Here is a 24,912-nt window from a genome sequence, read left to right as displayed (position 1 = left end):
CAGATTGACCTCAATCTCTTTTAATCCCTTCAAAATGGTTCAACAATTGAAAACGATCATTCGAGACGTGGAAATTAAACTCATATATGATATATATTTTAAATTACATAAAATTCGGGAAATGTTATACACAAATAATTATCAGCTTTTACGATGAATCTGCCATGCAGCTTTGCCACCTCACTGACAAACTTGAAAACTCTACATAATTTCCAAATGCTAATGTTTGATTGAATCAAATTAAATTTGCAATGATTGGAGAATATCCTATGACTTCCAAACAGCTAACAGACAAACAACTGTGCCATGCAATAAACCTGCAGCTCATATATATATCTTCATGTAAGTATACAAATATATTTTAGTGCATACAGAAAATATATTTTCACAGTCAAACTTACCAAAAATAGAGATTATGAGAGAAAGAAGGAAGAGAGAAACGCAGAATCTGATGGCTTATTTTCTTGTAATCATATCGAAATAAAGTATAAGGTATGAGAACAAGAGAGGAAGAACACAACAAACCCTTTTCTTCCCTCTATATCTCTCTCTTGATCTATTCATTTCTTCTGTATATTGGTACATAATTCAGCACATATATTTTAATGGAAATATTTGATTAATTTTTCTTTCATTAATTCACTATTGATGGAAAGCTTTAGAAAAGCCTATGGAGCCCTCAAGGACTCAACCACGGTCGGCCTCGCCAAGGTCAATAGTGAATTCAAGGTAACTGTTACGAGAATAGCTCTTATGCGTTGATACAATTCACCAAAATGAAAACGATTATGCAATGAGTGAGAGGTTGAAGAAGATTGAAGAAATCAGGGAGCATTTTTCATTATCACGAAGAAGGAAAAATCTTTACAGTAGGTCCACTATTTATTGCATGTGTTTTCTTGCCTATCACAAGATGGATTCCACTTTGACTATCACAGAATACTCTTGGGACTACACTTTTGTTTTCCAAATCAGTGACCATTCCATTCATCCATATGGCTTCTTTGATCACCTCTGTGACTGCAATGAATTCAGCCTCTGTGGTTGATAGTGACACTGCATGTTGTAGGTTACATTTCCAGCTAACCACATTCCCATGGTATTTAAACGCATATCCAGTTAGAGATCTCCTTGTATCGAGACACCCCGCATAATCTGCATCTACAAAGCCTTCTATCGTTTCTGAGTTTCCTCCCTTCTTTTCATACAACAATCCCACTTTTGATGTTCCCCTGAGATACCTGAAGATCCACTTCACAGCCTCCCAGTGTTTCTTCCCTGGTTTGCTCATATAACGGCTTACCAAGCTTACTGCATAAGCTATATCCGGGCGTGTGCAAACCATGGCGTACACGAGACTCCCTATAGCATTGGAGTAAGGTATCCTCTCCATATATTGTATTTCCTCTTCAGTCTCAGGTGAGTCCTTTTGTGACAGTTTGAAGTGTGATGCAGATGGGGTTAGTACTGTCTTCGACTTATCCATATTGAATCTCTTCAAGACTTTCTCAATATAACCACTTTGAGAAATGGAGATTCTTCCAGCATGTCGATTTCTGTTAATTTCCATCCCTAGTATCTTACTAGCATGCCCCATATCCTTCATTTCAAACTCACTTTTCAGCAACTCTTTCACCATCTTAGTATCAGATTTGCTCTTTGATGCAACTAGTATATCATCGACATAAAGTAATAAATGAATTTCAGTGTGCTTATCACTTCTTTTATGATAAACACAGCTGTCATGTTCACTTCTTTTGAAGCCTGTTTTTAGCATGAAAGTATCAAATCTTCGATACCATTGACGAGGGGATTGTTTGAGTCCATATAGCGATTTCTTCAATTGACACACTTTATCCTCTTCTCCTGGTTTTGTAAAGCCTTCAGGTTGTGTCATAAAAATTCTCTCATCAAGATCACCGTGTAAGAAGGCTGTTTTAACATCGAGTTGTTCCAACTCTAAGTCTTCTTGCACCACTAGTGACAACAGCAGCCTTATGGAGCTATGTTTCACCACAGGTGAAAAAACTTCATTATAGTCCACTCCCTCGCGCTGTGAATATCCCTTAGCAACAAGCCTAGCCTTGAATCTGGACTTCTCAACTTTTGGTATAGCCTCTTTGACTTTATACGCCCTTTTACAGCCTATCACCTTTTGCTTCACTGGTTTCTCAACCAAATCCCAAGTTTGGTTCTTTTCCAGAGACTTAAGTTCATCTTTCATAGCCTCTAACCATCTTTGTGAGTTGATGCTGCTCATTGCTTCCTTGAAGGTCAATGGTTCTTCACCTTCAAGTTCAGTGGCTGTTGTGAGGGCAAATGCCATCATTTCTGCATATCCGAATCTAGAAGGTGGTGTTATGTTCCTTCTAATTCTGTCCCTGGTCAGCCAGTAATCATCTTTTGCCTCAGAACTGGCTTGAATCTGAGAATCCACTCCTTGTCCAACCAGTTCCTTTAAATCTTCAGATGATGTTTCAGGTGGCTCCACCTCAATCTGAGATTTCTCATCTTCGACAGATTGTTGATCATCATTTGAGCTTTGATTTTGTGGATGATACATCTCATTTTCTCTAAATACCACATCCCTGCTGATGATTATCTTGGACTTCCCCTCATCTTTGTACCACAATCTGAAACCTTTGACACCCTCCGGATATCCCAGGAACATACACTTCAAGGCTCTGGGTTCTAGCTTTCCTTGGTTAATGTGTGCATAAGCCACACATCCGAAGATTCTTAGATTGCTCAGATTTGGGGGTTGTTTTGACCATCTTTCCATAGGAGTTTTAAACTCAATTGCCGAGGATGGACTTCTATTTATGATGTATACAGCTGTTGTAGCAGCTTCTGCCCAGAAATCGTTTGGCAAGTTAGCATCTGACAACATACACCTTACTCTCTCCATAATAGTTCTATTCATGCGTTCCGCCAAACCGTTTTGTTGTGGAGTTCCCTTCACTGTAAGATGTCTCTCTATGCCATTTGCCTTACAATATTGTTTGAATTCTTCTGAGCAGAATTCTAAACCATTGTCCGTTCGTAGCTTCTTTAGCTTCCTTCCAGTTTGTGTTTCAACGAGTGCTTTCCATTCTCTAAATTTTCCAAATGTATCACTCTTGTTTTTCAGGATGTAGATCCATACTCTTCGTGAGTAGTCATCAATCAATGATAGAAAATACCTTTCACCACTCTTTGATGAGACTCTAGAGGGGCCCCAAAGATCACTATGAACATAGTCTAGAGTTTCTTTGGTCTTGTGAATTCCAGTGGCAAACTTCAATCGTTTTGCGTTGCCAAATATGCAATGCTCACAGAATTGGACTCCTATCATTGGATCTTTTTCAAGAAGGCCTTGTTTACTGAGCTCCCTGAGCCCTGCATCACTGATGTGGGCTAATCTCTTGTGCCAAATCTGTGCTCTTGACTGTTGTGTATCTGTTGATGTTGTAATTGAAGTGTCGGCAGTAATGGCATTTGCTTGCAGTAGGTATAAACCATTCTCAAGCCTTCCTTTCATTACTACTAATGATCTTTTCAAGACTTTGAGAACTCCACCTTCAACCTTGCAACAAAAACCGTGGGAATCCAACATCCCTACTGACACCAAATTTCTTTTTAACTCAGGTACATGCCTAACATCAGTCAAGACTTTCTCAGTGCCATCTGCAAGTTTAAGTCTTATGGATCCAATGCCAACTATCTTGCATGCTTTGTTGTTTCCAAGCAATACATTTCCTCCTTCGTATGGTTTGTTTGAGAGAAACCAGTTCTTTTGAGGGCACATATGGAAGGAGCAACCCGAATCAAGAACCCATTCTTGACTTGTTCCCTCACTTGTTACACAAAGAACTTCAGCGCTCTCATATCCTTCTGAGGCTACATCGGCATCTCCATGATCATTTTTCTTGTCCAGATTGTGCTTCTTGAGATCGGGACAATCCCTTTTGATATGTCCCTCTCTTTTGCACAGAAAACATCTCCTTCTATCCACAGATTTGCTTCTATTAACACTTCTCGGTTTAAATTCTTTCTTCTTACTTCTTCCTCTGATATTCAAGCCTTCTGCCCGCACATCAACGGTCCCTTCCGTTCGTTTCTTGAGTTCTTTAGAGAACAATGCTGCTTGCACTTCTTCAAGAGTTAATGTTTCCCTCCCATAGATTAATGTATCTGAGATGTTATCGAAATCACTGGACAATGATCTTAGGAGAAGCAGAGCTTGATCTTCATCTTCAATCTTTATGTCAATATTCTCAAGATCCAGAAGGATCTTATTGAAGTCATCAAGATGATCTTCCAAAGATCTCCCTGCCAACATCTTGAAGGTGTATAACTTTTGTTTCAAATACAACCTGTTTGCCAAGGATTTGGTCATGTACAGGTTTTCCAATTTTTGCCAAATTGCTGTAGACGACTTCTCTTTTGAAACTTCCCTCAAAACTTTGTCACCGAGAGATAAGATCAAGGCGTTGTGAGCCTTGTCGAGGAGCCCTTTCTTTTCTTTATCAGAGATTCTGATAATTTCTTTTCACCCTCCAGAGCATCCTCAAGACCTTGATGTACTAGAAGAGCGCGCATCTTGAGACGCCATATCCCAAAGTCGTTCTTCCCCGTGAATTTATCAATATCAAATCTCGCAGACGCCATTCTTGATAGAATCAGATGATCGAAGCGAATGATCGAAGTGAATGATCGAACCTGGCTCTGATGCCAATTGTTACGAGAATAGCTCTTATGCGTTGATACAATTCACCAAAATGAAAACGATTATGCAATGAGTGAGAGGTTGAAGAAGATTGAAGAAATCAGGGAGCATTTTTCATTATCACGGAGAAGGAAGAATCTTTACAGTAGGTCCACTATTTATTGCATGTGTTTTCTTGCCTATCACAGGTCAAAAAAATAGTTTTTGGCCTAACTAACTCTCCTAACACTAGTTAGTTACAATTAAGTGGATGGCTTCCTTTATTGACTCTTCAACACTTCACTTGTGCCTTTAAAATCTCGGCCACCACCTCAACAGTAACTATGGGTACGGGTGCGTGTGGGCGCCTATATTTGTTGTGGGAATTTCTCCATGATGGGTTTTTGGATTTAAATTTCCTTGCTGTATTTTCATGTATTGCGATACATTTTCTTGGTTTGGCCTAGGATTTGGATATTGCAATTGTCAAGGCAACTAATCATGTTGAATATCCTCCAAAGGAACGACATGTTAGAAGTGAGTGCATTTTGTTTATTGTTTTGTTCTAAAACTTAGTCCTTTTATTCTACGGTGGAATGAAATTTCACATTCAATTGTCGTTTTAATTCATGCAACTCACCTTGTTGAAATTTCTTTAATGTGGTTATGATCAATATATATGTCACACCGATATGATGGCCTGCCTGTACATATGAATTTGTCTTCCTAAGAAAGTGCCTTTTTTGTTGGCAATCAAGTAAGTATTGTATGCTTTCTTCTTTTGGTGAATGGTTTGGTGATTTACTTCTTAATTACTTGATTTTGTCACAGAGATGTTTGCCGCAGTATCCATATCACGTCAGAGAGCTGATGTTTCCTACTGCCTTCATGCACTTTCAAGAAGATTGGGAAAGACTAGAAATTGGATTGTAAAGTTTCACTACTCAATAAGCTTTTTTCAGTACTTCTCCTTTTGATTTCCTGATTTAATTTATCCAACAAGAATCCATGTTTACAAAACATGCATTTTACGGATCAGAACAACTTGTACAAATGTGTTCTAAGATATCGATTACATGATGCTTTGCTAGTATAAAGCTTAAGTCCATATCAGTCTCTGGAATGTAATTCGAGACCAAACCATGCTTACGCTAATGACCCGAGTGCATTTTTCAGGTGGCCATAAAGACTTTGATAGTTATTCACCGGACGTTAAGAGAGGGAGATCCAAGCTTCAGAGAAGAATTACTGCATTACTCCAAAAGGGGACATTTGTTTCAAATATCCAACTTCAAAGATTACTCTAGTCCTTTAGGTGTACTGACGTTTAGAATGGCTCAATAGAGAGAATACAAAACACCCCCCCCCCCCCCCCCCCCCCCCAAACCTTTTTTTTTTTTAACATTTGGATCGATTTTGTTATGCAGCTTGGGATTGTTCTGCTTGGGTTAGAACGTATTCGCTCTTCCTCGAGGAGCGACTAGAGTGTTTTAGAACTTTGTACTACGATATAGAGTCTGATAGAGTCTCAAAATCAGCTCCTGGAGTAACTAAGGTGTCCATATTCATTTCTACCAATAACAGAGGTCGCAATTTTTTCAACTGACTGCATATTATTCATTATTGTCTATCGTTAATTACTCTATCAGGCTTATAGTAAGACACGACTCTTGAACACTCAAGAATTGCTGGATCAGCTACCTGCGTTGCAACAACTTCTGTATCGACTTGTCGGTTGCCAGGTAGTATTGCTGTAACGAGTCCTCCCAAATCAATTTCACCTCAAATTTACATGGGGCGTTAAATCTTGGATGGTTTTGAAAAATTTTCAGCCTGAAGGAGCAGCCTGTCACAATTTCCTCATCCAATATGCATTGGCCTTGGTATGAATTTATGCAAAAATTATATGTTCTACAAAGAACACAATGTATATTTTCGTGAGTGAATGAACTAACCCTTGATTGCTGCAGGTTTTGAAAGAAAGCTTCAATATATATTGCGCCATTAATGATGGGATTATTAATCTTGTTGACATGGTGATGATTTTATATTTCTCTCACAATTTTACACTGTCCTCTTTCCTGCTAATTTCGGGTTTTTAAAGAAACAACAATTATAATTAGTGTGACCATACACCAGGAGTATCGCGAGACAGAAGAAGAGGCAGAAAAACTCGAAGAAGCAGCTCCAATCGAAAAACAAGGCAAAGAAGTCGAAAACAAGGAAGAGATTGTTGAAATACTTGAAGAACCGGAGGTTAAGATTGAAGAAGAAGTTGAGCCACTGAAATTAGCCCAAGAACCTGTTGATCTACTGGTATGGTTTTCCCCTTCAATGTTTCGTTTGAAGGTTACAGGACTTATGGGAGACTCAAAATTTTCTAGCTTCTTCTATGTAAAACTTTTGCAGGGTTTTAATGAAATAAATCCGAAGGCCGTGGAACTAGAACACAGCAATGCATTGGCGCTTGCAATTATTCAACCTGGTAACCAATTATTACCGCTGCTTTTCTTGTACCATTGGATTCAACTGCTCGTAGGCTTTTTAAATCTTCTGATACACTTGATTCTAGATATTATATACTTTCACTTGTATTGTCATATATGCACGAAATATGGATGATCACTGAATATTGTTGCTATATATGTGTGTGTGTGTGTGTGTTAATTCCAGGGAGTGATCCGCTGTATACGAATAGTAATGCCTTGATGGAAATAGGAAAGAGTTCTGGATGGGAATTGGCTTTAGTAACAGCTCCGAGCTACATTAACAAACCCCAACCACCTGAAACCAAAATGGTATATTACTTTGATTGCATCATTTGGATTACATCAACATTTGGATACAAAAAAAATCTTGTGTGTGTACATTCATGAAATCGAATTATATTATAAACTAGATTGATCCTACTTCTACACAGGCTGGAGGGTTCGACAAGCTGTTACTTGACAGCTTGTACGAAGATAACTCGGCCAGGAGGCAACTGCAGCTGCACAACGCAGGTTATGGGTACGAAATGGCTGCACATAATGCAGCATTCGATCAACTACACGATCCTTTTGCCATGTCCAACAGCATTGCGCCTCCAGCAAATGTGCAGATGGCATTGATGTCTCAGCAAGAACATATTATGATGATGAATCAACAGCAAATGATGCAGCAGCAGCAAAATAATACAATGATGGTGCCGCGTAACGGGTATGCAGCCCAGTATTATCAGCAGCCGCAGCAAATGGGAACTTCTAATCCATTTGGCGATCCTTTTAGCCATCCGCAGAGTACGTCGCAGCATAATGGAAACCGCATGTTGATATAGAGATCGAGAGTTTAGTGGGTTTTGTTTGTATTATTTGATTTTTTTGGGAGGAAGATGGTTTGTGGAAGTTAAAATCACGAAAACATGCAGACATTCTTGCGTTTTCATTGTACCTTCCATACCATACCGCATGATCTGACTGTATAAACAAAGAACCAACTATTGTAAAAACTATATAGATTTACTGTGAATGCCACTTATCAGGGTCCGATTTGTGTTATAAAATATCTTATCTTAGTAACCATATTGCATAAAATATAATTATTTTTATTCATTAGAGTATCTCTGTGATATCAAATTCCAAGGCCTTTGTAGCATCTTGCTTATTATTATTATTATTTTCGAAAAAAACAAATGGCCGTGGATTTTCCAAAAATATAATTCTCCCGCGAACGCACGACACTTGTATACAACTCAATTTTTTATTTTTTTTTTTTGGGGGGGGGGGGGGGGGGGGGTTAAAGACCAATCTTAATTTTCTCTGTTTAATTATAGTATTTCTCGTGTGTGTACACGCGATCTTCTTCTTTTCTTTTTTTCTACTTGCGTGGAGACCACAAAATTTCACTTATAATCTTGGCAATACATAAACAAAACAAGACAAAACAAAATCTACAATTATAATCGACAGAAGCAGTATTAGATTTACAAAGGTCGAGACCTGCTATCAAGAAAATGCTACGAGTTTATCCAAAGTCCTATACAGATTGAAAATAGCTTAATAAAAAATCATCTACAATCAACAGAAAAAATAATGGATTGAGGGATCGATATCACAAAACCTTCTGACCAAGACGTCGTAACGAAGAGATGATGGTTTCAAGACAACATAGGAAAAGCATTGAAAGTTTGTTCTAACAGATATTCAACTGTCCTATCTATGGGGCTTATGTTTTTTGCTGAAAAATTGGTCATAAGCAGAGATACCGCCCCACCGTCCTGCATGTTTGTGCTACTCTTCTAATGCTTTCTTACGAGTAATATTAAGTTGTATTCGATGAAAGGGTATTTACAAGGCTGTTCGTATCGATTCGAATCAATAAACCAAATATATATGATGCCCAGAAGACATTGTTTTGCTAAATGAAGGAGGAGAAGGAACTACGCAGAATGCACACATTCAAAATACCTCACACAGTCAGATATCAGATAAAAAATTGCTGATTTTTCGAAGCTCATTGAGTGCAACCGTGGCCGTGACTCGTTCTTCGCTGGAAAAACCATTCTTTAAATTCTCTGGTGATCCCACCTGATCCCGATTCAGTTGGAGGGCAGATTCAATCATCTGCAGGACCAAATGAAACCAGTTAAAAATGAACTGAAGCTCAAGGAAAGATTGAATCTGATATCCAGGATTAGAAAATAAAACATCGCAGTTCTAAACTGCAAAAGACAAGATTCATTTGATACCTGGATGTTTTCGAACATGGATTGACCAAGATTCCTCAAGCTGATCATCACATTCTGGGTGACTGTATCTCCGTGGCTGGTGCTACATGAGCCATCATATTCATCAGACATAAAAAAAGTAGCATCTTTTTCCTGACCACTACTTACACTGTTGCAAGTTTTCGCAACTTCAGTTGGTGGTGGTCTCTTGAATATTCCCCCATTGGCATTTCTTCCAAACTTCCATAACCATGGAAATTTACCAGATAGAAGCTTTATTGGTTTTATCCCCACAGCTGATTTTTCCATGGAATCCTCATTTTGCTTAAAACTTGGACAGTGATCAATAGGAGGTTCTGAGACCGGCCGAGGGGAGTTTGTTCCACAAGACTCAGGATCATTGGTCTTAGCATCATTTTCATCAACAGGTGAGTTTGATGCAACACTACTTCTATCCTGTTCATTTTCCTGATCACTATCTCCATGAATAGGACTTTGTGGTTCAAAGTAGTCAGAAGAATTTCCTTCACTTGCAGCGCCGCTCAATGCACTGATAAGCTTTTGATCAGTAGCATTTTGTCCTTTAATCTCCACGGGATTCTCGTGGACTGCAACTTCATTGCTTCCAACAGATTCTCTCTCTTCATCTGATCCGAGCTCTCTGACTAGATCCTCCAACAAACTTCTCTTTACAGATGGCTTCAAACTTTTCGTAGTTTCACACTCTACTAATGGAGACGGGTCTGATTCGGTTCTGGATAGGCGCAATTTTACTCTCTCGGACCAACCCTTTTTGCTTTTCACGACTTGTTTTTCCGAGTTATTTTTCTGGCTTTCTTCCTCCTTGTGCAGAACTTTCCATTTCTCTTCCCAGTAGCTCTCATGAACCATCTTCCAAGGAGTTCTTGGAGAAATTAAATCTAGAGAAAGACTATGGCCCCGAGTAACTACTGACTTCCTACCACCAAATAAGTCGTGTTGAATTTGCAGGGAATTTAAATTTGAATCTATAGTCAGTGCTTGCAACGAAACTGCCTTTGCTATCAGTTTGACCATATTTATGTCATCAGGAAAATTCAACAATCTCTGAAGGCAGGCAGTCGCATTCTCAGCAGCAAGCAATGAAGACCTTAAATTAAGTACCATTGAAACTGCAAAAGCAGAAATGAATGCTCCCCTATGCGAGTCAAGGATTCCACTATTGGACTCTACATCGAGACCAGCTGATTTGTTCAGTTTGGTGTTTTCCCGAGAAAAAATTTCATCCCAGATCACCAAAAGGTTTTCCAAGGAAAATTCACGACCAAATAATACACGTAGCCATCGTAGTGCAAAATATTGTGGTTCTACTCCTACTTCAACAAGGTGACTGTGAAGAGATGAATCGACTATGGATAGCAAATGATACAGTGCAGCGGAAGCTTCGATTACAGGGGGAAAGCCAGTATGGGAATTCACAAAAGGAGAAGGAGAGAAAAATTCGGTCATGGCAACTGCACCACCAGCCCCTTTCATCAAAGCATCAAACATCGAATAGGCATCATGTTCCATAAATTTCTCGGATAACACAACGCCAAGTTCACCTTCGGTTCCGTAAGCATCATTTAGTAAAACAATAGTTTGTATCTCAGGATCAAGTTCACTCAGGCCATTAGCTTCCACAAAACTGTTTTCTAAACCATTTTTATATTCCACGGATTCTGAGAATTTCTTGAAGTCAAAATTATATGTTAAGCCATTGTCATGAAATGTAAAGCCATCAAATTTGTCAGCAAAATGGTCTTCATAAAGCTTTCTCACTTCTAAGAGACGCTCCACATCAACATGAAGAACATACATCAGGGGAGCCAAGAGTTCATGCATACCTATATATGAAGATACACAGAATCTACAAACATAAATGATTGATAAACAGAACAATTTTAGAATCTGGAAAATAATCATCAGAGTCATGATCTCGAGGTCAACAAACAATGCCAGACAATCAGCTATACATCCCCAGTCCCCACAATAGTTCTGGATAATAGGTAGAGCCACCTTCGCTGCCAACTGCTATGCTTCCATCGTTTTATTAGGACATTGTACCATAATATAAATGTGTGACTGAAACAGAAGCAAGAATAATGTGCAAATAAAATTCACTCTACCTTGTCTGTAACCGTACTCCGGATTTTTAAGACACCAAAATAATAATATTCGTCTTAGCATTCCTTGACATGCACTTGTCTGAAAATAGCTACCTCTTTCAGGGTATAAGCGTGTCAAATCTTTATCAAGCTTTCTCTCTAATTCAGCATTTCTAAAAAAGCGACCCCACATGCTGTCTGCAATTAAAACATGAATAACATAATTAAAACAAATTTTTGTAAACTTAATAATTAATCATTCAGGTTCCAAAAATAGCGCAAGTACAGAAATGTGAAATATTGTAAGAGGCAGAAATTCAGAGAGGATAACCAAATCGGGAATTTATACAAGTCAAATTATTCTGTAAAATGATCATAGAGTGACAATTTGTGTAGTTGAGAATAAGAATGAATCGTACCTGGGTTTTGTGATAAAGGATTGTCCATGGCAAGATCAGGAGAAATTCCACCATCCTTTACCACATGCGGGTCAACTAGAAGTTTTCTCCTCAGAGAAGCATACCTGTTCAACATTAATCACATGTACAATAACTATTCTAAAAGAACCACGAGTTTCTATTCTGTTGGTACAATCTGAGTTTCTTTTCTGCTGGTACAATCTCACTTCAACCAAGAAAGAGAATGGTTTACCAAATAAAATTTAGCATTCGGATGGTACGACGTATAAGACACAATCCAAAAGATTTGAGCTCTACCAATACTGGGAACTCATGAAGGGAACAAAAACTGGAGCACCCTTGCAACCAAAATGAATCGCAATCATAAAACCAAGTACTCCTCTTCGCAACACAAACTATTGTGAGCAACAAAACCCAAATTAGCCAAAAAATAATAATAATAATAATGTTCCTATCTTGGATGCCGAAACTTGTATTTAAAAGAAAAAAAAGGATGCTCATTGCCGGTTCAGTCCACCTTAAAACCAGGCAGACTAATAGATTTCCAATCAATGATAAAAGAAAAATACATTAATTAAACTATGTGCTCTGCATATTACAGGTAATCGTATTCGTATTCACCTTCTACGAGAATTGGCGCTAACCCGGCGAAGATCGTCTATCGATGAAGAAAGGGAAGACGATAAAATCCCCAAATCCATGCGCCATCGGATCCCTCTAAAATCTCTAAAACGACGCAAACCTCCAGAACACGATGCCGTTTCAGGCGTCGCAGTCTCTATTGGAACCGGCGACATGACCTCTCCTTCTATTCCCCTTTTCACCGTCAGTTCAGCGGCCCAACTCTCACAGACCTTGATCACAAACCCCCTCGAATCATTATGTAATAGCAAAAAGTAGGAGTCCCATAAATAAAATAAAAAAAACTTCACCCCAAAATTTTGAAAAATGCAATCTTTTGCTCAGAAACTGATAACTAACTGAGAACTGCTACAGGATCCTACGGAAGGCAATCCACCCAAACCCATCGAGATCATCATTGCCAATAATCGTATTTTATGGAAACCCATTTGAAGGAAAAATCAAGAAGATGGTGACTCAAAAAACAACGAATTTTTGGGGGACGCTGTTACGCAATTGTGAAGGGAGAAAATCCCCAGAATTCAAGGGTTAGATGCGCGAAAAAGAATCAATGCGTTAAACAAAAAGATCAAAGGGACCCAAAATCTAGAGCGATGAACTGAAGGAGACGCCTCGCCAATTCGGGAGCGGAATTTGAGAGAGAGAAGGTAATATGCTGCTTGTGTGCGGGTTCTGCGGATGACATATATATGCTGGTAACCTTAAACGCACGCACGCACGCACGCAGACATACATGATAACGCTTATTTTTATGATAATATTTGGCAACGTTGTATTACAAAAATTTGTGAAATATTTTTTAACTTTTTCAAGAGTGGACATTTTTTAAAAAAAATTTGTATATATATTTTAAAAAATATTAAAATAATACTAAAATTAATAATTTTGGAGAACTTTCGCTTATTTTCATAAATTTATGCTTAAAATTTGACTTCATTTTGCTGAGGACATTGCTCGGCCTTTCTGACCATCCACTGGATTCATTGCCAACTATCATAGGCACGAAATATAAGCTTGAGAGTTGGGTGCAACTAAGACACATCAATTCTTCATCCTCCCGCCAACTCAATGTCCTTAGCATGTTCAGTAGTACATCCATTCTTGGAGGAGAAAAATCTCCAATTACAAACTTCACAAATGAACCCTTAACTTCAACGATGCTATAGGCAGCCTCTTTCTTCAATCCACTTCCTCTCAACATTTTTCTAGCCCCTGCTACACTTTCCACTTTCTATCTGATGCATATAAGAGTCGGATAACTGGTGAATAATGAATAAAAGGAAACGAGAGTTGTCTCACATTGACATCCAAACCCAAAGTTGAGAGCTTTAAGTAAAGACAAAAACAATCGGTTATCTCACAGATGAAGTTTAAGCCCTCAAAATATTTACAGCGCCACAGAGTAAAGTTTAATGCCTTCGTCATATCATATTATCATACAGTCTACAAACTGGGAATAATACTACAACGAAGAAAAAACAAGTACGAACCAAATTTTACTCAAACAAGAAAATGGAAATTCCAATCAAAATCTGCCAAATCTTAGCCTTTATATAGCCAGGAAGAGTCCCCAAAGTCCGTTCCTGGAGAAAGAAAGGATCGTCCCAAAAGAAGAAGCAAATGCTGGCCATTCTTCTTTTGCATCTCGTCTTCGTTCCAGGCTGTCGTCATCCCAACTCGAATCCATCTTTGCTTTAAACAACTAGGCAACTCTTGCATCAGCCTGAGGATTAATGCTGAGGTTTCACCATCTCAGGTGTATGTGTAATTGGGATGAGTTTCATCAAATTGTCTAGAGTTTCTGGTAAAAATTTCCGAGCAAATAAATAACATGGTCGTTGTTTTCCATTCCACATGCAAGGACTGATCTGGATTTCTCTCTGCGTGTCAAAAAGAAATATGTCAACAGGAATGCGATGTAGTAGCGGACTTTAAATTATAATAAAGAAAGATAACCAACCCTTTTGTCACTGGTGGCATGTACACTGTCTACAATAGACTGCGAAAATACAGCTCAAAGTCAAAAGTAGTTACGATAGGCACTATGCAGCTCGATATATACGCAGATTTGAAGGACACAAAGCAAGATTTAACCAAAAAGCGCTAATATTTTGCATATGATTCATGAAAAAAGGTCACTATTAACAAAATCGATACTGGAACACTAGGATCACCACAAACAGTCTGAAAGTATGCCCGAGAAAACTTGGATTAGGGAGTATAAAAGCTGAATGTGAAGATAGATGAAAGAGTTGAACAATACTGATGTCAAAGTTCAAAGGAGTGGTCATACGGTAATATTCCGAATCAGCTCATAGGTGATGTCCTGCGCTCGGTAGGATTTCGGATGCCACTTCATTTCAGACCAATCAACATGTGTTACCGACCAATTAGAAACTCCAGCAGGATCGAACATCTGACAAGACGAGGAAAAAATTCAGTTTTAATTAGAAGGGTCAAAAGGACAGAGGAAGCATCTTAAAAAAACAAAAAAATTAAGGTGCAAGGCAGCACTCACGTAGAAAAAGGTGGGCAAATAGTGTTCATCGGAATAGCAGTTGAGCCCGTCAATTCCTGGCTGTTCAATGAAAGGTTACCAAAGGCATGGTGGTTCAGTATTATGACATAGCAACCTCAATTTCCTAATAAAATTAGTCAAGAAATAAAGAAGTAAACTCTAATCAAAATATTTCAGCAATTCAATGGTGTCCTACTGCTCTTGATTCATAATTTGTGAGATATACATTTGGGGTCCTATCAGTTTTTTTTTTTTTTTTGGGAGCTAAAATTCCCTATCATGGAGCTAAGAGTTCCACACACTCTATCCTATTGTTTCACCCTTCTCTTGAAAATGCCTCTTTACTTGAATTTCATTTTGACGGCTCTCACGTTTCTATGGGAGTTTCCACAACACCACACAAGCCTTTATCCTACTAAGTTAGGTCGGCTATATGGATCTTCTTACGCCATAATGAATATCATGTTTAATCATTATAATTCAAGTCTTTTTTCGTCTCATTTTCGTCTCATTTTCGTCTATTATTATGGGTACTAGTCATGGTCTCGCATATCCTAACCGGAGTCTCTATTGGTCGCCTTCGCATGTGTCAACATCATCTCAGGCGTGTCTCCCTCAATTTTTCTTCAATAGGTGCAACCCCAAGTTTTTCTCTACTGATATTATCATATCCATTATTGTATGAAAGCACATCCATTTTAACAAGTTTTTCTCTACTGACATTATTTTCTTATCATATCCATTATTGTATGGAAGCACATCCACTTTAACATCTCATCTCCGCGACTCTAATATTTTGTTCATGTATCCGCTTTACCGCCCAACATTCGGATCCATGTAACATAGCATACCTAACATTTATTCTATATTGGGGTGGGCTTACCCCTAAGATGCTTTCAAGAGTTCACTCATCCAATAGATTTAACCTCTATATTTTACAAGACCCACGGATTTAGATTGCACAACCAGTTTGGCTAATCATGAACAAACATCTGAAATACTGAAGCAAAGTCCACAAATCAAACAGCTTCATTTCAAATTCCACTAATCAAACAGCTTGGTTTTTCTCATTAATCAATTCATCATTAAATCAACTTTGCAGTTAGAATATGGAACAGAGACATCCATTGGAAGAGTTAGTTATCCTACCTTTGACAATCAGAGGTCATCTTACCTCCAATTTTAAAACAGAAGAGAGGTTAAGCAAAACAGAAGGGAGGTTAAGCACGCATTGGGGTCCAGATAATCTTCCAGAGTGTATGATAGAACTTAATTAATAACGTAATGGTTTGTTTGACATCTAAATAAAATCTGATCATTATACCTAAAAATGTCCAGGAAAAAATTCAAAGCTGTGGAAAAGGAGAAGACAGTTGAAAACTACCAGCAAGAAATCATAAGCTAGATCACCTTGCAGTAATCCCTGAATTTTGTATAATAGAGACTGTCAGCCATGGTTATGATGGCATGCTGCCGCTTCATCGTGAACCACTGCATTATACAACACCAAATGCATATTACAACAAAAATTAATTATATTTAAAATTGAACATACTGCACTTAGTTAATCTGACAACTATGGAACTGTTTCAATAATATAAATCCACCTGGGCTCCCTTCCGAAAGTATTTTTTCTCAACTTCGGGCAACATGTGTTTAGAATACCTGCCATTTCCATGTGGTCCTGGATCCTCGAAGCTGCAAAAAACAGGATGGGTACTTAAACTCCGGAATGAATATATTTAATAAAGGACGATAAAAAAATATAAATTGTGTACTTCATGGAGATATATGTAAAGTTTTGAAAGCATGATCTTATTCAGAACATTAGTGTTCCATATCATTTATTAAGTTTCCATTGTAATTATCCAATTTTCGGGAGCATTCCCCCGTTGTTGTGTATAGCAGGACTCGTTTTCACTAAAGCGCTAATTTTTTCTTCGAATGTTTATTTATCTTACATTACTATTTGTAAAAAGAGAGAGAGAGAGGAGAAAAGAGTTATTAGGAAAAGCAGATTCTGCTGAAATTGGTCTTAGCCTTCAATTTTTTAGCGTTCTATATGGTAAGCCACCTATTTATTCAAAAGTTCACTACTGAATATTTCCTAAAACTAAAAACTAGAAACTAGGGCAAAACAGTTGCTGCTGCAGAGAAGAATCTACATAATGGAGAGTTTAGAAATTGTAGGCTTACGAATCTATAAAGCTGGTATTTGCGTGCATCAGATAGTTGTACACGTAATCAAAATCCCAAAGTGGCACACAGCTGCATTCCACGAAATTGCTTCATTAATAACTGACTGCTTACCAGAGTTCCTCAATAAATGAAAAATTAAGAACTTCAAAGAGAGTAAATTCTATAACCACCTGTCTGACAGAAGTACGAAACGCTGGTTATCTGGATCTTTGAGTGCATTTGCTAAAAGCCGCCTTTCAGCATCAACCATTGAAATTTTCCCCCATACCACCTTAAATTGTGAATCAGTATACAATGTTAACGCAGCAATAATTGTAAGTGCAGTGCTCAGTAGTAATTATGTGATGGATTTCATTATGGCTCGCTAATTGAAACAATATAATATTATTGTGAAAAGCTGAGGATCTACAGATATGTAAAGCAGATAAATCAATGAGATTTCCTTAACCGAGCTTGGAGCAGTAAATAATCCCATAAATGAAAAATCTCAAGAATTGTGTTTCAACGAATCATTTGATCCCCATTCGAATTGAACATGAAAACCATGTAAGTATAGCTCATTAAGCATATAAGATTGTGTTCAGCGCATATAGGTGCAATATTTCAAATAAGTTTAAACAGGGTTCACGATTACTGGTTTATAAATACTTTCTAGTGCGTGAATGAATCATTTGATCTGCATACGAATCAAGCACGACACTACATTAGTGTAGCTCAATTTAAGAATATAAGATTGTGTTAAGTGCATGTAGGTGCAATATTTCAAATAAATTTTAAACAAGGTTCACAATAACTAGTTTTTTTTTAAATGTTTTCAAATACTAACATGTTCCAGTAGCAGAAAATGTGTCAGAACCCGGAACCACAAAAATTAAAGCCTACCCACTCTCCATGTTTCCAATCGACACTAAAACTTATTTATTAGATTATATCTCACTTTTGGCTTTCATCAAACAAGATAAATTGTCAACAGCACCAAAGCTACAGAGTAAATTTAATATAAATTAATGTCCGTCACAGGCCAGATACATTGAACAAGAATGCATGAAGGGATGAGGTACCAACCTTATCACTACGAATCTCCCGATTGATAAAATAACGACTAAAATGCACAGGTTTGTCTTTTGATGCGTGCACATAAATAGAGAATCTACGTTCATTTCCCTGCCAAATGAAGCAAAACACAAGAAAAGAAGGTCAAACCTAAAAAAAAAATATTAAATACGATTCAAATCCAGGGTAACAAACTGATAAAAGGTTTGTAAAATTCACCACCACTATTTACCAAATCTAATGTCTTTTTTTCCCAACATTTAGTGTTTAGCAATCAGTTCCTAAGAGTCAGAAATGAGAGAAGTATAATAAATCTATTCCAAAAAAAAAAAAATTGTGCATTTCATGTTGTTTCAGTAATTCAAAAAAGTTCAAATTCATTCAGCAATTCGGACACCAAAATAGAACATACATATTCTAAACAGACTACTTGAAATGAAAGAGAGAAAGTCTCTAAATGAGTATCGAACACACACAGTTTCCTTTACATCTTCGAGACATTTACGCCAAGACCACCGTTTAGCCGAAGTCAAATATGTAAGTTTTGCAAACGCACTGAATGATAGCAAGCGAACTCAAGAAACACACAGTACCTGGAAAAATTTATCCCATAGCTTTTCAAAAGGTAAAGCACCAGGTGTCAGAAACAGGAAGCTGATTTTGGGATTGGTAGATGTATTAGATGCCATATTCAGAATGTCTCTAATTACAACACGAGAAGCAATTTCTTCATCAGTGAGTTCTCTAGCAGCCATAGGTGGAAGCCAACTTTGCAAGGCTTTGCAACCATGAGATGAGAAAACATAACAAGCTGAAGAACTGTGAGGTGGGTAAACATATGTGCAAACTAAGAACAAGCTGACTAAAGAAACCAATATGATTATCCACGTTGGCTTCTTTAAATGACCGTGTTGGCGGGGCCAAGGCAATATTTGCACGTCTTTCATGCCAAGATGCCACGCCTCAATCTGATTTTGCCTCGAATTCCGAAATTCACCTCGGTATCTTTAATGCTTCAAGGATGTTTCAAAGTGCTTCATCTAGAATGATTCTGAAATTGCAAAGCAGACATATGAGCATTCTAATTCGAAGAGTTCACATAAATTACAGGAAAATAAAAAATACATCAAACTCAAGCAAGATGTACTAAATATAAATAAATGTTACATACGATAAGATCTCAGGACAATAAAAGCCGAAGTACTTTGACAGGCCAAAGTAGACCACTACATTCAACATTAAAACCTGTAACTATTCCAATTAAGTTTGAGATAGACACTAAACTTTGCTATAAACAATCAATTGCCCCAGTTTCGGATCATGAAGTTAATGATAGCTGAAGATTGTAAATTTGCAAGTGAAACTGCTGATGGCAAGTCAGATACTTGGAAAATTTTAGCTCCCCTAGGACTTAATATAAATAAAGAAACATATAAAGTAAGCTCAGACGCCAAAAATTGAAAAATAAACATTACCAATAATATCCAATCCTTTTTTTTTTGTTTGTCAATTTCCAATTTAACCAATTTAGACAGTTGATATCCAGAACACGAACACTACATCAGAATTCATACGACAATGAAAAGAAACAAAACAAGGGGGAGAATCTATACCTGGGTGAAATGATTGAAAAGTCAAGGGTGAGATTTGAAAAAATAGTATTGCACTGATAATATTTTATAAAGGGGTTTGACGGATTCAAATATGCATGTCTACGGTCACAACCAACGAACCGCCCAGAAATCGATGGTCCTAAGAGTCAAATTACCGAATTAAAACATTAACACCAAAAAGTCAAACCTAACTCAATACCTTGATCGACAATCATCAAACCTCTTCAAATCACAATCATTAAATATACTGACCTCCAAACACAAACATAAGAGCATACAAATAAACGTACACCAAAAATTTAAAACAAATCAATAGCAAAAAACACTGAAAAACACATGAATATCCCTCCATGCATCTCTGGAACCGACTAGAGATCGAATTACCTGATTGATTCGAAAATATCGAGCACATAAGATCTGTGTGTATACGTACGCTTGTGTATATATATATTTATAGAATATGCGTACGAGATCTAGGGCAACTCGATATACCGAATAAATCACTGTGAAACTGCGTTTGAGCTTCAGAGTAGAACTGCAAACTATAGATACAGAATTGGAGTGTGAGTCGATAGACATAAAATCAACATATAAAGATTACGTGGATTTGGATTAATATTTAATAGAGATGCAGCGCATTCGAATGGTTGAGGTGTGTTTGGATTGGGGAAAAATATTAACACATTTGTCGAGAAATTTGAACGTTTTTTGTCTTCGTCCAAACAACATAATATTTAATCCGCCGATTTTCTTATTATTAGTAAATATATGTTTAAATCATAAATATGTTTAGATTAGAGAAAAGTATTAACACATTTGTCTCAAGAGATTTGAACGTTTTTGGCCTTCGTCCAAACACGATGACATTTGAGCCCCCAATTTTATTATTACCGGAACGCGTGTATAAAATCGTGATCATGATTATTAATAGATCGAGTTGATTAATAAAATTTTGTTATAGTTTTTTAAATTATTATCTTGATGACGGTTACAGAATAATATTAAATATGTAATTTGTTGAGATGATATGTCCATTTTTGAAATGGATTAGATATTTTACTTATGAGATATATGAAAAATATTATTTATCTACAATTTAAATGGATGGAGTATGTCACAAAATCGGACCACTGGAGATCTCAATCTAAAATAAGTACTTCGGCCTTTATATATAGAATATGTCATTATTTTTTAAAATTAAAGATGTTGACATGTTGTAACTATTTTGTTATTATACCTTAATATCAAAGTGAACCTGCTAACAAGATATGGAAGAAATCGGCTACAGGTACCTACAAACTAAACGTTAACACTTTTGTTAATGAAAATTCTAACCTATACAGCATAGGTGTTCTTAGAGTCTGTCGGGGGAGATTATTGTTAGCATTTGGAAAGCAAATCTCTCGACCACTGTTTGTTGCCTATTGTTAACTACTGGCTATTCGGAAAGGAGCTAAATTGGTCTATGAAAAGAACTTTTGTGATGTTCTAGTTGTTTCTGATTCTGTATTGGCAATGCAAGCAGTCAAAACCGTACATGAAAATCTCGGTTATATTGGAGCATGTGCGTCTGATATCAATCTATTGGTGCAAGATAAATTTATCTCTGACATAGTTTATGAGCCTAGATTGTCTAATAACGTTGCTCATAATTTGGCTAAATTTGCTTCTTTATCCCCTTCACCTTTTGTTCGGTTGAATGAGGATTTTCTTCATTGGTTGGTTGAGTTTGTAATGAACGATTTATCTTAATTTAATTATAAGATTATCTTTCAAAAAAGATGTGTGAAATCGACATTATGGGAAGAAAATCCAGGTTTGTGAAAAACTCAACATCGAAGATTTGGAGTTAATCTGACTTTGGTCAGGCCCATGCATTCTCATGGATTTCGGGCTTGATTCAAGCCCAAACTACATCATTTTCATTTTCTAAACATTTTTTATATTAGTGAAAACAAAATAAATACTTTTTTTAAAAAAAAATTTAATAATAACTTTTGGTGAAGACATTTTTGTATTTCATACTCTGTCGTATGCCACTGCAAAATTGCCGATACAAATTATACAGTCTTTATTTTTTGTTGATTTACAAATTGTGTGATACAATTTTTATTCTGGAGAAAAATAGAAAGAAAATTATTTCAAGAGTAAAAAAATGAAAATTATCTAATAATGCAGACAAATTCATAAAATTACTAAAAGCAACCCACTGCACAATTTTGATATGCTGTACATCTACCGTGCACATCTATGTGATCACCGATGAGGTGTCACTCATCCATTGGATATATATTGTTTAAAAAAATCTATGTATCGCACACATACGTGTTAAATATTGTATTATTTTTTTTTGACGGAATATGGAATTTTTTTGTATACCGAGAATAATGGACTTTCAGACAAACGCGACTAGGGAGTAAAGAGCAAAAGGCATTATGTGTTTTAGCAAAACCCAAAGCAAGACAAAGCCAAAAATTCCAATATTTCATTTTTTTTTTTAAAGATGGTGCCACCTTCAAAAAAATGTATATAACACGTATGTTTTGATGCATTAGTATAAAATTTGCATATTTATTTGAAGTAATATTGATGGTAACTTGCTCAAAATTCTCAAAACCAAACAAAAATTTGCTTTCAGTCTCGGTGTCAGGAAAAATGTGTTTGAACTCCTTGGGTTCAGGTGTCATTTATGAATGAAAGTCAATAAAAAACATTAAAAACATAGTACTATTATATGATATTTGAGTATCATTTGTTTCAAATGTGATACTAATATATGATTTTTGAATACCTAAACATGTATAACAAACACATTTTGTTGTAGATTAGAGAGTGCAAACACATAATTTTTCTCCCAAATTTAACCTAATATTGAACTTTTTTTGCCAAGAATAATGGAATTTCAACGAACATGAGGAGTAAGGCGCAAAAGGCATCCTGTGTTAGCAAAAAGCCAAATACGACAAAGCCCAAAAATTCCAATTTATCTTTTTATAAAAACATGGTGCCACCTGTAGCGCGAAATTGCCACAAATAAGCCTTTTATTATTATTTTTTTATTTTTTATTGCTCGGTAGAAACCAGTATAATTCATTTGATTTTAAAAAATAATAATTTTCTCATAAAATTTATTGATATATATATATTATCCTTGTTTATTTTACATTTTTTTGGTAGGAGATGTATAAAAATAGATAACATAATTTTACTCGCCAAAATTTGAATTATTTCCAAACCTAACTAGTGCCATTGTGGGGGACAAATTTTGGTTTGAAAGCTGTATATCTTTTTCGAACCTTTTTCTTTGGCAATTGATTATTGGTTTTTATCATTTTATTGGAAATCGTGTCAATGGAATTGGCTTTCCCTCTAATGGTAAAAAATATATCCACGTTTTACATTGAAAAATATTCAAACTGCTACAAATAATTCATCCTGAAAAAATATAGACGTATATGACAAAGAGTAGATATGTTGTGAGACAATCTCGCGAATTTTTATCTGTGAGATGGTTTCACGAATTTTTATCTGTGAGACGGGTCAATCCTACCGATATTTACAATAAAAATTAATACTTTTAGCATAAATATTTTTTCATGGATGACCCAAATAAGAAATCCATCTCTCAAAATACGATCCGTGAGATCGTCTCACACAAGTTTTTTCTTATGAAAAATCAAACCTTGCTATATATCGGATATATTAGGCGAAAAACTACAACAATAAAAGTCATAAATAACAAATTAAAGTTTGAATTTACTACAACTTAAATCGTCAATCTTCAGAAATTTTTTACAAAAAAAAAAAAAAAAAAAAGATTTCAAACTATATTTGTTATTCATTTCAATAGCTTTAAATGCCTTTTACTAGTTAGAGAAGAAAATGTTGTAAATGGTTTCGAAATTTCATGTCAAACTATGAATTTTGATATCAAATGAACTATGATCTATCGGTAATATATGTGAATATTGTTTTAGTATCTCGTATATGTATAGCTTAATGATGTTATTCAGCTTTCTAATCACAGTAACTATAAAAATTAAATTAAAATAATTGGTTTATATTGTATTGATCAACTCTTGTGCTTATGATTCTCTTGATGCCATGAGATGTATGTTAAAAGAGGGAGACTTGCATCTAACTTAATGTCAAATTCTAGCTAAAGAAGATATAATCAAAGTCCATACGTACAACTTCTAAGGCCTTAATCCAACCGACGTCTAGAAATGAATAATTGAACGTTACTTTTACAAAAAAAAAAAAAAAAATATCGGGTAACTATTGCGCATCCCAACATAACAATGAGTCTGAGCTAGAATTGGAAAATATCACATTAAGATTGTGATTTCACATAACTCAACTTAAAAAATTAGTTCAAAATTGTTAAGATTATTTTGTTCCTCAATATTGTTAAAGTTTTAGTTCGATATAATTTTTATTTTTATTTTTGTAATTTTAGTTTTTCTGGACGTAAATGATATTATACAACACTAGTGTGATTTATATGTGTAGTGATACATCAATATTTTGGATGAATAATGATTAAAATTATCAAAACTCGAAATATACAGGTGTAAGACCGAAATTTGTTTAACATAATGACCAAAATCATAAAACAAAACGCGTAAAAATGTAATCTTTCCTAATTGCTTTATTCGGCAACTATTCTAAATTTTCGAGTTCAAAGCTTTTTAGTTTTGCCATTCTCGATCCATTTTGAAATTCGCCACTCCACCACACCTCTTCGATATATCCGATCAAATTTTATCAAGAAATGCCAATATATGTAACGATGCACTGAGAATTGTCACAAGAAAGACGAGGCCAAACCATTTACAGCCACAGATACCTTTTTGGAACTCCAACACTCCACACACTGGGGTGAACATATGATTTCACACGGGAGGAGATGAAATTAGGCAATTTGATCGGCAAAACTCAACATGTGTA

General features: G+C 36.2%; 3 protein-coding genes across 4 annotated transcripts; 1 reads left to right on the top strand and 2 right to left on the bottom strand.

Annotated features, from left to right (window-relative positions):
- Window positions 1-436: 436 nt before the first annotated feature.
- Window positions 437-8,077, top strand: LOC142548340 (putative clathrin assembly protein At5g57200). The gene is made up of 12 exons (XM_075656644.1): window positions 437-729; window positions 5,155-5,224; window positions 5,519-5,616; window positions 5,864-6,002; window positions 6,115-6,242; window positions 6,337-6,429; window positions 6,520-6,570; window positions 6,658-6,723; window positions 6,788-7,003; window positions 7,097-7,172; window positions 7,361-7,485; window positions 7,608-8,077. The coding sequence occupies exons 1-12, from the start codon at window positions 649-651 to the stop codon at window positions 8,001-8,003; spliced, it is 1,539 nt and encodes a 512-aa protein (XP_075512759.1). The 5' UTR covers window positions 437-648; the 3' UTR covers window positions 8,004-8,077.
- A 550-nt stretch (window positions 8,078-8,627) lies between these two features.
- Window positions 8,628-13,256, bottom strand: LOC142548464 (uncharacterized). The gene is made up of 5 exons (XM_075656803.1): window positions 12,559-13,256; window positions 11,938-12,041; window positions 11,540-11,716; window positions 9,414-11,257; window positions 8,628-9,288 (listed from the first exon to the last, which is right to left on the bottom strand). Exons 1-5 carry the CDS (start codon window positions 12,732-12,734, stop codon window positions 9,142-9,144), a joined length of 2,448 nt encoding a protein of 815 aa, XP_075512918.1. The 5' UTR covers window positions 12,735-13,256; the 3' UTR covers window positions 8,628-9,141.
- A 726-nt stretch (window positions 13,257-13,982) lies between these two features.
- Window positions 13,983-20,613, bottom strand: LOC142548463 (glycosyltransferase BC10-like). 2 transcript variants are annotated; one of them, XM_075656801.1, is made up of 11 exons: window positions 20,347-20,609; window positions 18,943-19,400; window positions 18,362-18,460; window positions 17,467-17,567; window positions 17,294-17,365; window positions 16,705-16,795; window positions 16,508-16,588; window positions 15,098-15,157; window positions 14,873-14,995; window positions 14,540-14,578; window positions 13,983-14,459 (listed from the first exon to the last, which is right to left on the bottom strand). In XM_075656801.1, exons 2-11 carry the CDS (start codon window positions 19,294-19,296, stop codon window positions 14,310-14,312), a joined length of 1,170 nt encoding a protein of 389 aa, XP_075512916.1. In that variant the 5' UTR covers window positions 19,297-19,400; window positions 20,347-20,609; the 3' UTR covers window positions 13,983-14,309. The 2 variants fall into 2 exon arrangements, with proteins under 2 accessions (XP_075512916.1, XP_075512917.1); XM_075656802.1 differs by lacking the exon at window positions 13,983-14,459 and having other exon boundaries at window positions 14,843-14,995; window positions 20,347-20,613.
- Between the last annotated feature and the right edge of the window lie 4,299 nt (window positions 20,614-24,912).

This window comes from Primulina tabacum, chromosome 6 (genome assembly GCF_025594145.1).
Source record: "Primulina tabacum isolate GXHZ01 chromosome 6, ASM2559414v2, whole genome shotgun sequence".
Classification (NCBI taxonomy): domain Eukaryota; kingdom Viridiplantae; phylum Streptophyta; class Magnoliopsida; order Lamiales; family Gesneriaceae; genus Primulina; species Primulina tabacum.
Note: the sequence above shows the minus strand (reverse complement) of the source record. Positions and strands in the feature narration are given on the sequence as shown.

Coding starts and splice junctions, on each gene's coding strand:
- LOC142548340 (XM_075656644.1), top strand. CDS start 649: ATGGAAAGCTTTAGAAAAGCCTATGGAGCCCTCAAGGACTCAACCACG. Junction 5,617..5,863: donor GAAAGACTAGAAATTGGATT/GTAAAGTTTCAC, acceptor TGCATTTTTCAG/GTGGCCATAAAGACTTTGAT. Junction 7,004..7,096: donor AAGAACCTGTTGATCTACTG/GTATGGTTTTCC, acceptor AAACTTTTGCAG/GGTTTTAATGAAATAAATCC.
- LOC142548464 (XM_075656803.1), bottom strand. CDS start 12,734: ATGTCGCCGGTTCCAATAGAGACTGCGACGCCTGAAACGGCATCGTGT. Junction 12,042..12,558: donor AGCGCCAATTCTCGTAGAAG/GTGAATACGAAT, acceptor AATGTTGAACAG/GTATGCTTCTCTGAGGAGAA. Junction 11,717..11,937: donor TCCTTTATCACAAAACCCAG/GTACGATTCATT, acceptor TTTTAATTGCAG/ACAGCATGTGGGGTCGCTTT.
- LOC142548463 (XM_075656801.1), bottom strand. CDS start 19,296: ATGAAAGACGTGCAAATATTGCCTTGGCCCCGCCAACACGGTCATTTA. Junction 17,568..18,361: donor GGGAGATTCGTAGTGATAAG/GTTGGTACCTCA, acceptor TCACAATTTAAG/GTGGTATGGGGGAAAATTTC. Junction 14,460..14,539: donor ATGCCACCAGTGACAAAAGG/GTTGGTTATCTT, acceptor TTTGACACGCAG/AGAGAAATCCAGATCAGTCC.